The sequence below is a fragment of the Dunckerocampus dactyliophorus genome, chromosome 15, assembly GCF_027744805.1.
Source record: "Dunckerocampus dactyliophorus isolate RoL2022-P2 chromosome 15, RoL_Ddac_1.1, whole genome shotgun sequence".
Lineage (NCBI taxonomy): Eukaryota > Metazoa > Chordata > Actinopteri > Syngnathiformes > Syngnathidae > Dunckerocampus > Dunckerocampus dactyliophorus.
This window is the reverse complement of record NC_072833.1, coordinates 10,111,844-10,127,823: the sequence shown is the minus strand read 5'-3', so window position 1 is coordinate 10,127,823 and position 15,980 is coordinate 10,111,844. Positions and strand designations below refer to the sequence as shown.

At 39.1% G+C, this 15,980-nt stretch overlaps 1 protein-coding gene across 2 annotated transcripts; it reads right to left on the bottom strand.

Moving 5' to 3' along the window:
- Positions 1-1,545: 1,545 nt before the first annotated feature.
- Positions 1,546-15,813, bottom strand: golt1ba (golgi transport 1Ba). Of its 2 annotated transcripts, none has more exons than XM_054753628.1 (5): positions 15,666-15,813; positions 14,138-14,229; positions 12,031-12,209; positions 7,699-7,780; positions 1,546-3,452 (listed from the first exon to the last, which is right to left on the bottom strand). In XM_054753628.1, the coding sequence occupies exons 1-5, from the start codon at positions 15,688-15,690 to the stop codon at positions 3,414-3,416; spliced, it is 417 nt and encodes a 138-aa protein (XP_054609603.1). In that variant the 5' UTR covers positions 15,691-15,813; the 3' UTR covers positions 1,546-3,413. The 2 variants fall into 2 exon arrangements, with proteins under 2 accessions (XP_054609603.1, XP_054609604.1); XM_054753629.1 differs by lacking the exon at positions 1,546-3,452 and adding an exon at positions 7,444-7,475.
- Between the last annotated feature and the right edge of the window lie 167 nt (positions 15,814-15,980).

Here is a 15,980-nt window from a genome sequence, read left to right as displayed (position 1 = left end):
AAAAAAACTTAAACCGGAGGGAAATTTTGAGATTTGAGTGTCGTAAATTTTCCCTGTTTCAATGGAATTTTTGTTAATTCGTGTTAATTTTTATACCGAAACATAATATAGTGAATGAAGATACATGTATGTGTATGCGTGTGTGCTTTTTTGGGTGAAGCAAGATGGCCGACCAATGGCTTCATGCGGTCAGCAGGGACGCCCCTTCCGGTAGTATAGACTTCAGTGCCACAGACGCACATTTCAAGTTAGTCCCTCCCCTTCCGCTACGAACCCAAAACGGGGTCTATTGAGTGTGTCTCAATTCGCGTACTACCGTACTTACACTTAGTTTGTAAGTGTACTCACATAAGTATTCATTTGAGACACAGCTTTTGTGAATGTATACACTTCCTTTGTCTTTCAATGACTATCATGTGATTTGATAGAAAAAAAATACAAATCCACCATAAAGTTAAATTTCCTTTATTGGCACTGAACGTATATAAATGCTTTTCCTGTTCTGCGTCACCAGTGAACGTCGAGCCTATCCCAGCTGAGTCTATACATGTAATAATGATTACATAATGAATATGTATATTAACATAAATATTCTATAATATACCAGCCATATATAAAGTGAATGCATGAAAGAATGAATGCTGTAACAATATATTACTATTAGGTTGTGCGTTCTCATCTAACCAGTACAATGAACATTTTACGTTAAAAAAAAACAAAAACAGCACCCGCATAACAGGTTTGTTTCTTTTTTACATTATACATCCACAGTAAGTTTATAAGTGTCTTTATTTGTATATTACCCAATTTTTGGCAGATGTTACTTTAATTGTAAAAAATCATCACATTTAAAAAAAACTTTTTTTGTTTTTATATATAAAAAGTATTTTTTCTCCCCTAACTTACTTTTTAAATGTAACTGTAATATTTATTTATTCATTTACGGTATTTTTTCCCCACCTGTAACAGGTTTTTGAAACATAACTGTACAGGTTATCATTGTTTTTAAACCACAATAAACGAAAGGCATATATTAAAAATAAAATTAAGCAACAAAAAAAAGAGCAAAAAGGAGTACTGTAAGAACAAAAAGTTTAAGCGTTGATACTAAAAACACTAGAAATAATTTAACACTAAATTAAATACTTTTAACAATTTTCAGTATGCGGCCCCTCTGTGGAAAAAGTTTGGACACCCCTGACAATAATACATCCACCACTTCAATTTGATAAATATGTACATACTGTATACATATGAAGAGTTAGGTTGTCAAATGATCAGGTGGAGCTTACCTGTAGTTCTTAACAAGATTCCAGCAAAATGACAACGTTCTTTGTTTAGGGACAAATATTCATAAAAAATACTGTACAGACAATTTGTACGTTAATGGGGCAACCTGGTGATAAACATGTACAGTGTCACCCCATAGATGTTTTATACATGAAGTGAAACATGACATTTAAAAGGAGATGCCGTGGATGGCAAAGTTTGACGGGAGCAAAACCCAAATACATACTTTTCCTCCAATGAAAAACTCAAAACACCTTATACCAACCTACTGCAATGTCATTCATTTAATTTGCCAAAATATCACAATGAATCCCAACTTACACTGGTTGTCTCATTCAGCGCACTGCTGTACTTTTGAGTACATAAGCGAGTTCACACTGAGAAGAAATTTACACAGCCTCCAACTTTAAAACATACAATTAGCATCTTTTCCACCGCATGAATTTTTCTCATTTTGAAAACTCTCTCTTCCACTAAAATTACTCGGGAGAAAAACTTTCCGTAGAGCTTAACATTTCCTCCTTCTGACAAGAGCCGCTTTTCCACCAAATTCCCAGGAAATTTTATGTCAGAGAACTTTTTTTTTTTTTTACCCAAAGTAAAAATATACCACTCCCCCATAGGTCGTCAACTTATTTTGTTTATTACGCTGAACTTTGAACACATATTACTAATCATTTTTTCTTACATTTTTTCCCGGCCGAGTTAAAAAGTACGACAAAGCATCAGGGCCAAATTGAAAGACAAAAAAATATGAACAAATGTATTAAAAAATACAACAAAGAGAATAAAGTTGTAAATTTCCAACTTTTTGGGTAAATATACAACCTTTTTACAACCTTTTACAACCTTTATTCTTGTAAATTTAAGACTTTATTCTCGAAATCTCAAATTATTTTAATACTCCGTCGCAACAGGCATTGCCTGTGACAGATATGAAAAGGGGGGACTTATGTGACCTTTGGCTTTGGGCATATGAAGGGGGCGGGATAACGATGGCAGAAGCGAGAAGGGCTAGACATGCTGCCACATTATAAATAAAAGCTTGCCTGAAGCAAGAGGAAAGTTTCCTTCCTTCCTTCCTGATGACCTATGCTCTATTTTCCCTCTGATACATATGACACGTAATATTACGACTTTATTCTCGTAAATTTATGACCTCATTCTTGTAATACTCTGGCTTTTTTTCTCTCGTAATATTATAACTTTTCCCCCGTAAATTTAGAACTTTATTCTCGTACATTTACAACTTTATTCTCGTAAATTTCAGATACTCCTTTGTAAAAATGTTCCTGGAATTTGGGTAGAAAGGGGGCTAATGTAAAAATATATGTGACGAAGGGGGCGTCAGCCTGATACGTATAAATTACCCTGAACTTTGAGGTGCGGTGGAAATGCAAGCCACGCAGACTACCAAGAATGTTTTTTACAACCCAGGTAAAAAAAAAATAAAAAATAAAAAAAAAACAGTTCCCAGGAGTTTGGTGGAAAACGGGTTTATGTAAAACAATACCCCGTACGTCATCAGCCCAATTTGTATAAATTACCCTGAACTTTCGGGTGCATTTGAAATGCAAAGCACACAGATTACCAAGAACTATTTTTGCCCAGGTAAATAAAGTTCCTGTAACTGTTGGTGGAAAAGGGGCTAATGATGCGAAAAGTGCATATCCTTGTGAATGTGTGCACATTTACGCTTGATGGTTGATACTGTGTGGGTTGGATGTTCCGATAAAATAATCAGTGTATGCACCAGAGGAGGCACAAAAAGGACAAGATGGCAATATTTGCGGCACAAAGTTTCAGATTTAAAGCTCCACGTTAGTGATCACGTCACCTCTAATGCTTTCGGGATGCCGTCAATCCTCCACGTCATGAAAAGATTCACTCAATGGGGAACTCATCACACAGAATTTGAGTAACAGATTGTGGTACAATGAACTATGAATCAGCAGTGGCGACCAGCGACGTAACAGTCTTTCTTCATCTTCCGTCTGCAGGAGGGAGTCGTGATCTGTATGTATCACCACAGCAACTTCAAAACGGCCCCATGGCAGATTTTGCTGCTGTGTAAAAACCTTTTATGTTCAAACAAAGCCGTCCTTGCGTAAAAGATGTCTGTGTTATACCATCGTGTTGCTTTCGCCCACTTTGTCCACATACTGGCAAAAAAGAAAAGAAAAACATGATAAGTTTCATTTTTGGGGGTGACACTTAGGCCACGATCCTTACAGTTATAATGGAAGGCATGCATGACTTAAAGGAACACACCACAAGGGAATAAGACAAACAAAATTTACATGGAATGTTATTGAAACAGACCAAATTTGGTGTAATGGTGCATGTCTTCGTATTTGATTTCTTGGTACGGCGCATTCGGTACAGCGCAGTGAAGAATACAAAGTGTGCCTCGCCTCAGATCAACAGCCAAATGCCTGAAACCTGGACACAATTGGGTGTTTGATTCCAAACATGCATTGAAGCTGGGTTTGGAATGGTTAAAACTAAGTTTCTGAAATGGCTTTCCCAAAGCCCTGACCTCCATCCATCGAACATTCTGGGTCTATGATTATATGCTGGGTCTGTGCCAGGAAAGCAACTAATTTAAATAAGGGGGGGGGGGTATACACAGTGGTGTAGAAAAGTGTTTGCAACCTTCCTGATGTCTTTTTTGTTTTTGTTTTTCATTTTTGTCATACTTAAATGTTTCAGATCATCAAACAAATGTAAATATGAGTCAATGTCAACGCAACTGAAGACAAAATGCAGTTTTTAAATGAAAGTTTTCATTATTAAGGGATGAAAAAAAAAAATCCAAACCTACACGGCCTTGTATGAAAACGTGATTGCCCTTCGTGTTAAAACATAACTTAAATTAGATTAATTGACATCTATCAGTCTGAAAATGGTTATAAAGTCATTTGTACAGCTTTGGGACTCCACAAATGGAGAAAACATGGAACAGTTGTGAACCTTCCCAGGAGTGGCCGGCCAACCAAAATGACCCCAAGAGCGTAGCGACGACTCATCCAAGAGATCACAAAAGACCCCACAACAACATCCAAAGAACTGCAGGCCTCACTTGCCTCAGTTAAGGTCAGTGTTCATGACTCCACCATAAGAAAGATACGCAAAAACAGCCAGAGTTCCAAGACAAAAACCACTGCTGAACAAAAAGAACATAAGGCTTGTCTCAATTTTGACAGAAAACATTTTGATGATCCCGAAGACCTTTGGGAAAAAACTCTGTGGTCTGACGAGTCAAAAGTAGAACTTTTTGGAAGGTGTGTGTCCCATTAAATCTGGCGTAAAAGTAACGGCACATTTCAGAAAAAGAACATCATACCAACAGTAAAATACGGTGGTGGTAGTGTGATGGTCTGGGGCTGTTTTGCTGCTTCAGGACCTGGGAGACCTGCTGTGATAAATGGAACCATGAATTCTGCTGTCTACCAAAAAATCCTGACGGAGAATGTCCGGCCATCTGTTTGTGACCTCAAGCTGAAACAAGCTTGGGATCTGCAACAGGACAATGATCCAAAACACACCAGCAAGTCCACCTCTGAATGTATGCGCCTAATTCATTGAAGATGTATGCTGCATAATCATTCCCTTCTGAAAAAGACTGGTTCAAATAAATAATTTAGGGCCCAAAATGAATATGGCATTCATATCCATGAATGTAATGGTGGCACCTGTACATCTACCTGGGGCCCTTTAGTGCTTTTTCAAAAACAATCCATTCACACCCAGGTGACCCTGTTGAGCGTCATCAAGGAACAGCCCGTGTCCATGGAGTGTCAACCTATCCACTAATCTCCTCTCCTGATCCACAGCCACATCTGCTGCTTCCGTGGCCTCTTGACAGCTCTTTGCCTCCTGCTCCATGTGATGAGCACAGCATTGGAGGTCTGGCCTGCGGACCCTCAACAGGCTCAGCCTATTTGGCCCTGTGGTCCTACCAGGAAACAGTGAATTCCAGGGAAACTACCAGTTTCTCCAGATCAATATGCAGATTTTCAGAGCTCAGTCCAATCTTGCTGCTGCATTCCAGCCATCCCGATGGCTTGCACGCTTGGATCGGCGCTCTCCTGTCCCGGCCATTTGCCTTGTCGTAGCGCCATGTTATCTTGCCATGCAAGCCTCCACTTTCCCCAATCACTGTTCCCACCAGTACCAGTCTCAGATGCTCTCCACTTTCTCCCTGTCCTGACTTCAATCCCAGCCTGAGATACGGTACTTTTTAGTGACATGACTCGCTGAATTGCAGCAGTTCTACTGATGGGAAGCCTAAGCTTGTCGTTCTCCCAATATAGGGCAATGCTGCTCAAAAACGAGGTGGGGCCAGTCACAAAACACGTCGAGTCGATGCCGAAGAGCTCGCTTTTTGGTTTCATCTTCAATTATAGTCCTTATAAAGAAATGTATTATTATTACTGCACTGAATAATAAGTGACTGTTCTCTGTCAGTTTGAACTAAGATTGCTACTAATGCCGTAAAGAAGTTAATCAGTGGCATAGTAACATTGTTTGTTTGTGTAAAATAGAAAAAAATGTAGATGTCAAATGCAATCAAGCTTAAAAGTAAAGCCTTCATTTTTAAGGGGACACTTTGTTGAATGTTTGTATTTCAGTCTCTGGGCATTTGATGAAAAGGTATCAATTTTACACATTGATTGAATTATATGACATTATCATAGCTGTCTTCCTTTACGTTTTTTCCCCACATCGCTACACTATGCTAAAGTTACATATATACACACTCTCAAAGTAACCTGTGGTGTGTGCCTTCAGTGAAACTATGATAAAAGGGAATACATTAAATATTACAATTTACAGTCATGTGAAAAAAGTAGGACAACTCATTAAATATTTTGTTCTTTAGTAAGAAAGAAAAAAGTTTTTGAACGCCCCAGCTTTCTGGTGTGCTTTTTGATCAAAATTTTCACCCAAATTTTACCTGCTTTCCTATACTGTCTTTTTTTTAAATTACAATTTTGCGCGTAATAAACTAGTCCGTACTAGTCCTGTACTGTGTCATTCTTTGCCCTACAGCTGTTTCTCATCTGTATTAAGCCAAGGCACATACTTTACGTTGGAAAAATCTTGACCTGAAAAATGTCTACTTAAACGGGTTCCGCTGTATTGACTTTTAATGGGGTGTCCTCATTTTTTCACATTACTGTATGTACTCGTATACAGTTGTCCCTCGCTACATCGCGGCTCGAACATTGTGCCCTCACTCTATCACTTTTTTCAATAATGTATTAATTAATAAATTATCGCTGTTTTATGGTTGAATACGGCCTATCATTAGTCGAAACATATGCGTATACTGTATAAGCAAACTGTATGTTCTTTCTTGGCCCAAGTTAAGCATGTTCAAGCATGAAAATGGCTAAATGAACTACCTAAATGAACGAAAATACAAATACAAGGCAGAAGAAGCATTCTAATTGTTGGCCACTAGGTGTCAGTAATTGTTTGGTGAGACAGGCACCAGACGTGATCGCGAGAACAGGCATTTATTGCAGGTTTAAATGATCTCACAACAGACACAATAATAATAATAATAATAACATAATAATCATAATAACAACACGGGCTACTGTTAGGGCCATATCCCAAAACAAGCTAAAAGTCAACTCTGATCCAGCGACATCGCTTCCTGTCCTCCACACATCTTTATGACTTAAATGGCATATATACTTTATTAAGGCTACTATATTGGGTAATACGAGTGCAAAGCCATTTAAAGCTGCCGTTACAATACATTGACGAGACAATACCCACTGTAGGAAGTATGCTGTCCAGAAAAAAACAAGTAACTGCTAACGTGTGAGTCTACGTTGTCTTATTTATGTCTAATATGTCTTATTTTCTCTGATTATATCGACTGTATGGGTAATATGGTGACTATAGGGCTGTTAGATGATGCAAGAACCTTATTTAGAAGATCGTAAACAGGTTTTCAATGCTAAGTAGGACATTTTTCCATCTATTAATATTGAATGCTACTTTGCGGAAATTCGCTCATCGCGGTCGGGTCTGGACCCGATTAACCGCGGTAACCACGAGGGACGACTGTACTTATTATTGTGATGCCTCTATTAAAGTGTTAGCATGCATGGAAAATCGGCAGTGACTGACCACACCTGCTGATTATCCTCAGAGCCTTACGAATGCTTAAAAAAAATTAAAAAATAAAAAAAAGACAAAAAATGTACATCTTAGGACGCTAAATGACCAGAGACTAAAGCACACATTTACCCTGCTGTTTTTATTGAAATTCAGGGACATCCAGGAAATAAAAGTGTTTCTTTCATGTATACTGTATAGCGGGTGTGGTGTTAGAAGAGTGAGAAAAGTCATGCTGTGAGAAAATACAGCTACTGTACAAATACTCACTGCACTGATGAAGGGCAGGTTCAGGATGGAGCCAAGGACAGGTATTCTTCTGATGAAGCCGATGACCACAGGGAAGAAGCCTCTACAAAAAGACGTCAGTGTTGGTATCGACCTTGTTGTCATTTATGTTCAATGTAGAAGTACTGGAACTTAGAATATTAATGAACACGTGGGATTTTTTCTTTTTTGGAAAAACCTGAATGCATTTTTGACTGCCGCCACAGAAGGTCATTGCAAAATATGATGAAAGCCATAGAACTGGAAATGTATTTGGATGAAGCTGTGGGGTAGTCTCTGTCCTGGCTGCTCAGTACAGTATAGCTAAAGTGACGATAAGCCAAAGCGTACTTTTTGATACATACATTTTGTATGGTTAAAGATGCTAAAATCAAGCCAATGTAATGTAGGGCAATATATGCTAAGCCAGGGGACGACAACCGTAGCATCAAAAGAGCCATTTTGCCTCCTCCTCTAGTAAAAAAAAAAAAAAAAAAGCCAAGACCCGCAAAGCATTACACAGCTTATATAATTGTCAAAGTTGTCATCTTTTCTTAAATGTTACCTGTTACAACATAATTAAACAAATAAAAGTGCAGCAAGCATGTGTAGACCTACTCTGAAATCATTTAAACACCTTTTTCAGTGTTTCTCGTATTTGTTTAAAATGAAAACAAAATGTAGCCAACTTTAACATAAAAAAGCTCATCAGAGTTCACATTTTTGCATATGAGTGTTGTTTGCTCTATAGCGGTTATGTCTGAGCTGAACTGCCATCAATAACCATTCTATTGGTCCTGTCCTTGGCTGTCTTTGCAGAGAGAGGCATTCCTTCATTTTCTGAATCACTACTACAGTGTTGCCAACTCGGCCATTTTCTTGCTAAATCTGGCGACTTTGCAAACCCTCTTGGTGACTTATTTTCCCAAAGGCAACTAGCAACAAATGTAGGGACTGGTATTTGGAGACATAAGAGTGAAAAAACGTATTGTTCTGCCCAGCCTCACGGCAGTCACAAGCGGGGTGATATTGTCAACTCCCGCAGCACACTATCTGCCTCTCCCGGAGTCACCACCTCGGCGATTAGCCTGCCCCAGGCACCGAACACATAGCTCCAGCGTGCTTCTCGTTATAAAACATATTGCTATGCTCCCGTTAATTACATAGTTTTATCTTACTGTGCAGTAACTTGCTTGAGACTCAACTCCAAACCCCGTCAACTCTGCCGCCCCCTTCCTGGCTCATCCAGTCAGCAGTCAGAACACAGTCTAGATGCATTCACGGACTTGCGGCGAGTCGGATATTTCCAATGATTTTCGAAAATGCACATTTAGCCTACATCATCCCCCCCGCGACCCTAATGAGGAAGAACCGGTATACAAAATGGATGGATGGATGGTGTTAAAAAAAAATCACCGAGCTCAGCAAAGGTAGCCGCAACAAGGAGGATGAAGGACCGCATCCCGGAGCCACAGGTTGCTGACCCCTGTGCTAAGGTATCTGAACAAAACAGCTACATCTTAGCACTGTGTTATAGGCGTAATTTTGTGTCACATCTAATAAGACACCGTAGCTCAATCATAGTGAATTATCAACAGGGAAATTGCAGTAATACAGCAGGAAAGTGGCCAGCATGACACTGTAAAAATACAATTACAACAAAAAAACTAAAAACAGCAAAAGTTGGGGAAAAAAAAAGAGCACAATGTAATAAGAAAAAGTTAAAATGTTAAAACTAATAAACATACATTTTGTCACCTATACACATGGAGGCTGTTTTTTTCTTGAAATATCTATAACTTCTTGAATTTAATTTAAACTATTTATATGGGTTTTGAATTTTGTTTGAATTCCCTTCATGATGAAAGTATCTATCTATCTTATCTGTAGGTTGGTTTTACAGTAGCTAGTTGAAACAATTTGAAGCATAAGAATGAACCCACATCGTGTCCACATAAACAATGAATGGATAACGTCCTCGGAGATTCATGGTCGACCAGAATGTCCCTTTCTCTCATCGCAGATACACCCTTTCTGGCTAAAACCGTACTATTTCTGAATTGGCTTGCGTGTAGGTGGAATCCTATGATCCACAGCTATGCTTGCTTGTAGCTGCTCACTTGAGAGTACTTGGCAAGGACGCTGCTGCTGCTTGCAAATTTTAAGCCGTTTGTTTGTTTTGCGCTGTCGTTGTCAGATGTTTATTTCCCAGCATAAAGCTACAGTGGAAGTGAACATGTCAAAGGCAGTCTGTTCAATTTGAAGTCATGTTTTTCCATAACATATATGGTAAAGATACAGTGGAACCTGTTATTATCAACGCCCCTCGGATCGGTTGGCTGACGTTGACATAGGCGGTTGTCGACAATCAAAACTGGCCATCGCTTTCACATTTATTTGAGACTTTGGCCGGAGAATGTGAAGGGGAGATACTGAAGGAGTTTTTAACCTACAGTTTTCCTTCATTTGTGCATATTTTTATATTGATTCTTCTGTTTTCATATAATATTTTACACTTGTCCCTCGCTACATTGTGGTTTGAACATCGGTCCCTCACCTTTATCATTTTTCAAAAATGAATTCATTCATAAATGATCACTGTTTTGCGGTTGAATACAGCCTATTATTGGTCGAAACATATGCGTATACTGTATGAGCAAACTGTACATATTCTTGGCCCAAATTAAGCATTTTCAATCATAAAAATGGCAAAATGAACGAAAATACAAATATAAGGCATTTAGAAGATTATGTGTAGTGTTGCATCTGTGATGTTGTGTGTGCTTGAGTGTTAGCGTGGTTAGCAGTGTGGAGAGTGCCAGTGAGTGGCGTGAGTTGTGGCTGACAGCAGCTCCTGTGTCATTGTTCACTATGCCATTGCAGTGGTACAATCGTCCCTCGCTATATTGCGGTTTGAATATCGTTCCCTCACCATATCAAGTTTTTCAAAAAATAATTAATAAATGATTCATGGTTGACTATGGCCTATTATTTGTCAAAAATATTGAAAGAAAAGTTGGTCACTAAGCATCAGTAATGAGACATGACGTTAGATTACATTACCTTCCACACTGCATGCAGACTGGCTACTGAGCCAGCAGAGCCGTGCCGACATGCCATCGCTGCGACGGACATGCCATGGCTGAAATCGTATGGAAAAAAGGCTTCTCATTCCGTGTGGAAACTGTACGTTTTTGGTTTCTTTGTCCTTCTTCCCCACTCCGTTTGAAACACTATCTCAAGTTTACAAAAAGTAAAGCTAACTAGTTAGCTCGGTAGCTTGCTATGCTAGCAGCAGCTGTCTGTTACGTCCTTGCAGTGATCCCATAGCCTGCGCAATGTAATGTAAACAAACAATAATAGGAGTACAAAAGTGACTCGTGGGGTGTTATTTCATGTCTACAGGGATCTAATAATGTTAAAACTTGTATTTATACAGTCCTAAACATGTTTTCTATTCTCTATCATTAAAATATTCAGTTTATTAATATGGAATCTACTTTATGTTGCTGTTGTCGTTTCCCGCTGCTTAGTGTTAATGATGAAATTGACAATACTACAACACATCTTGACATAAACAGGTTGATTTTTCATAGAAATGACCCCCTTCTGTCGACAAAAAGTTGCACATTTATGTCAATGTCGACTTAAGCGGGCACTTTTTAGAAATAAGAAATGCGGTGAACCATGATGAGTTGGTCGACATAAGCGGGTTCCACTGTATGACATTTTAGTCATCATTCTGGAATCTTTATTATTAACTCTACAGGCAATTTTTAAATTAAAATGTCAACAATCCTAAAGCTAAATCCTAAATAAGTAAAACTACTGACCCTTTGACGACATTTGACAGTGACTAAAGCACGGGAACAGGAATGTGTTGCAGGGCAATACCACCCCCTAGCCGTATGGACAGTCTTGCAACAAAAACAATACACAGAGTGGTAAAAATGTCTCACGTCTTTGGTCATTTTCATGTTAGTCTTTATCCTTTATGCTTTCAGCTACATGCTACTGATGTAAATTCACTTTTTGTACACAATTCCTATCAAATTAATTGTGTTACTCATACTTTACTGAAGAGTCAGGCGCTCCCCTGTGTCGAAGTAACTCCAATTTCCATTTTTTTTCGTTTACATCACACTTTTACTACTCATTTAAACTACGAGGCAAAGGCTGCAAATGTAAAATAAGATTGTGATGGTTTGCTTTTACCGGCTATTTAAAACAAACTTTAGAATTCGTGCAATAATTACTTTTTAGCTGGCAGCACACTGGTGGAGTTAAGCATTAAGATTCTTTGGCGTTGTCGCTGTATTTTGTGTCAGCTCTTACCTGAACAAGAGGAAAAAGCCGTATATCTCCAGCACGACACCGATAATGGGCCAGCCGACTAGTACCACAAACACACCCCCTAGGAAGAAACCGGTGGCTTTCATTTTGTGCTTTTGGAAAAAGAAACGAAAGGTCCTTTCTAGGCCAATGACAAAGGCCAGTCCTGCAACAAACAGGATCTAGTAGGGAACAAAAACACATTGTACAGTATTACATAGACCATCTACAGTAATTGAACAACTCTAAAACACTATATAGACAAATGTATTCAGAGTCCTGGGGCCCTTTGCACAAAACTAGGATAAGGGATTATTATTATTAGATCATTTAATAGATCATTTACAGTCTCCCACATAATATATATAAAATACACATCCCATAAAAATCCAAATACTCATCTACAAGATGCTGTCTGATGGGGTTACATTTGCAGTCAATTTCACGCCACTCGAAAATGTACGCCACGCTCGTTGCTGTGGTGAATCGGTGACTCCGTGATCGACAGCGGGGTCTATGTAAGGAAGCCGCATACGCGCTCTGATCCAAGATTGGTTTCACCTGGCTTGACTAATCCGTGCATGTTCATCCTGGCTTTGGCTTTGTGCAACCAATTAAGCCAAGAAGCTCTTGTTCTGGGTTGGCTGATCTCAGCTCAGTCATTTATCCTGGATGTCTGAATCCTACTTTCGTGCAACGGGCCCCGGGTTATACACAAAGGAGTGTTATGATGCCATTCACAACATTTACACAAATGGAATGAACAGAAAGAGCAAAATAAAGAGAAGATTGCAGCTGGTTGCACTATTAGCATTGTATGAGTTATGTTCACATACTGAATGTATAATGCAGCCCGTTTAAAAGTCGACGCCCATCGGACTGGCTGACCAACTTCAACATAAGCGGATGTCGACATAGCTGAACCTGAAATTAGCTGCTGGTTGCACATTTACATGTGACTTTGGCCGGAGAAATTCGGAGAATGGGCGATAATTAAGGATTTTTCAACCTTGCTAGCGTGGTTTTCCTCCATTTGTGCATTTTTATTCTAGAACTTCTGTTTTCATATCATATTTTATACTCCCATCTAACAGAGGTGCTTATAATTCTGTTGTACGTCTTGACAACAATGACAATAAAGCTTTTGCACGTGCGCAAATCTTTTTCCAGTCATTAACAATCCAAAAAAATTAAAATAAACGGGTGCATTTTGTTGTTGTTTGTCTATATGTGCCGTGCGATTGGCTGGCGACCAGTCCAGTGTGTACCCCGCCTCTCCCCAAAAGTCAGCTGGGATAGGCTCCAGCATACCCCCGCGACCCTAGCGAGGATAAGCGGCATAGAAAAAGGATGGTTGGGCGCATTTTGTTAGTTGTTAAGGTAGAATCCAGGTTAATATCGCCATACTGTATTTTGAAGCTTATTTTGCACTGAACAGGAAGTCATAGCGAGCACATGTTAATGTTACGTAGACAGCAGTTATGTTGCTGCTTAAGTTAACAAGACTACAACGCGTGTCGACATAAACGGACGGATTTTTCATAGAAATTACATTTTTGGGTCTCAAATTTTATGTTGACAAAAGTGGTCGACCATGTATGTCGACATCAACTTAAGCGGGCACTTTTAGTAGGAAGAACACGCTGGACAAGGACTTGATGAGGTGGTCAACTTAAAAGGATTGCACTGTATTAGAATGTCACATTTTCTATGAATAATGCAACAATATTGCTATTATGAGTAACTGTCCAAACATCTAGACCAGTGTTTCCCAACCTTTATTGAGCTGAGGCACATGTTTTACATGAGAAAAATGTTACGGCACGCCACCAAGGTGCAATGACTTATTCTGTTGCAGTATGAAAGGCAAACAGGTGAATACGCAAGGTCATTATGTACCTTCGGCCATCTAGTGGAGGAGCATTTCAATGTTGTGCCTGTCACTAAACTCCGCTAAAGATGGATTATTTGTAGTAAATCCTTTTTGGACCAATTAAGTGAAATTAGTGTTTTTCCCGTGGCACACCTGATGATTTTTCACAGTACACTAGAGTGCGGCAGCACAGTGGTTGGGAATCACTGATCCGTACAATAGAACGCAAACACTCACATTCCCAATCGCCAGGAGTGCTTTGTCAAAGAACAGGATCATCCCAAAGAAGAGGAAAAACACGCCGAAGCCTGTTAATCCCATTCCGATTTCTGTTGAACACACACTGACATCAGATTTCACATCATCATCCAACAATCATTATCACTCACAGGATTGTTCTCACATTACACTGCCTGAGAAAAATGGCTCATCGCAATATTTTTGTAGTTGATGTGGAACACCTCTGTTAATTGACTGATTTGATTGATTGACATCTAAAAGCACTCACGGGCGGCTCCGTCTTGCTTGTAGCATAAAAAAGATAACACAAAAAAAAGCAACAGAAGAAAGTTTTGTATTTGTAAACAGAGAATATTTGTTTTGTTTTTCTTTTTTTTTGTATTAAAAATCACATGCACAAAATTGTAAAAATTTGATCATTATGTCATCAAATAATGGGGCCAAGCCAGTCAAATTGCACCTACAGGGTATCAACATATACTGTACGTCAACATTTCGTTGCAATTATCAAAATAAAGAAAAATCAAAACAGCCCGCTTACATATATATTTAAAAAGCCTCAAACATGGTCAGGCCAGCTAACAGGAAGTTAACCCTACTCCACTGGTGCAACAACATTTTACAAATGGGGGGAAAAGCTCTGAACCTGTCTATTAGGGGTGTCACAAGAGCTCATGTCACAAGATTCCACAAGAATAAAACGTGACAAGATGTCTTGTTCAGAAAAAAATGTACTATGCACTATGCCTGGGACAATGATAAATTAATTCACGAATCACACAATAAATGTAAATTTTGCCGGCTCTAATATATTGCCATGTGCATGTGCGTCTTGTTTTCCTCGTCTCTCGCCTCCAAACAAGAAGAGAGTTCACTCAATGTATTGGTTTCAGCACCTTGGTGCGTTTGTTCCATAGAACAACGGCATGGACGGAGTGAGCCCTTTTGTCAGTCATACAGTCTCTTTGCCTGGGTGGGTAGAGGCAGCGTCGCTAGCATTCACACAGAGCGAGGAAGAATGTAACATAGAAATTAAATTAGTAGATTGCAATATATTGTCATATTTTTTAGATTTCAGTCTACTTTTTTTCCAAAGTAATGTTAAAATCTCCTCTCGTCCCATTGTCGTAGACCCAATCTCGTTTCCTTTGGAAATGGTCACCTGACGTATTTACTTTCTATTCTTTGCAGCATGTCTAGTTCCTTATTCCACTATTTTATTATGAGGTATTGTTTTTAGCTAACCAACCACAACTACAGTTGTCTTTTGTACGCAGTGCGTGGAATGCAGTCAAGCATGTTGCCATGAGCAGATTTAACCCTGCCATTTAGATGCTCACTACATGCAGAAACCTTAGCACACAAAACAAGTGATAAAGCAAGAGTCGCTGTTTAATGCAACCTAAGGCACGGCTTGCAATAAATAACTTGCATTCCTAGCTGGGAATGCTAAAAGCTAGCTGTGGAATTACATAGCCGGGTTTTTCTTTTTACACAAGCGGTGGAGAACATTCAAAATCCTTACTTTGTGAGTCCGTTAGAGAAATCATCTTGGCAATTAACTCGACCACCGAGCGTAAAAGACAATTTTTAAGTGTTCATCTAAGAAGTGTTAAACTCCAGATGACAGCCACCACTGCAGCAACAGCCACGTTTTCCGGAAACACACCTTCGCGCAATGACAACTTCCGGAAAAGCATTGTGTTGCCTTCAGAGCAGCGTTTTGGTAAACACTTTTACTGGCACATTTACACTACTACTACGACTAAATGTAATATAATAAAGTATAATGTATATAAATGTTTAATTAATTCATGTACTGAGTTGTAATGAAATGTTG

Coding starts and splice junctions, on each gene's coding strand:
- golt1ba (XM_054753628.1), bottom strand. CDS start 15,690: ATGATTTCTCTAACGGACTCACAAA. Junction 14,230..15,665: donor TTCTCTAACGGACTCACAAA/GTAAGGATTTTG, acceptor TGTGTTCAACAG/AAATCGGAATGGGATTAACA. Junction 3,453..7,698: donor ACCTGCCCTTCATCAGTGCA/GTGAGTATTTGT, acceptor CTTTTTTGCCAG/TATGTGGACAAAGTGGGCGA.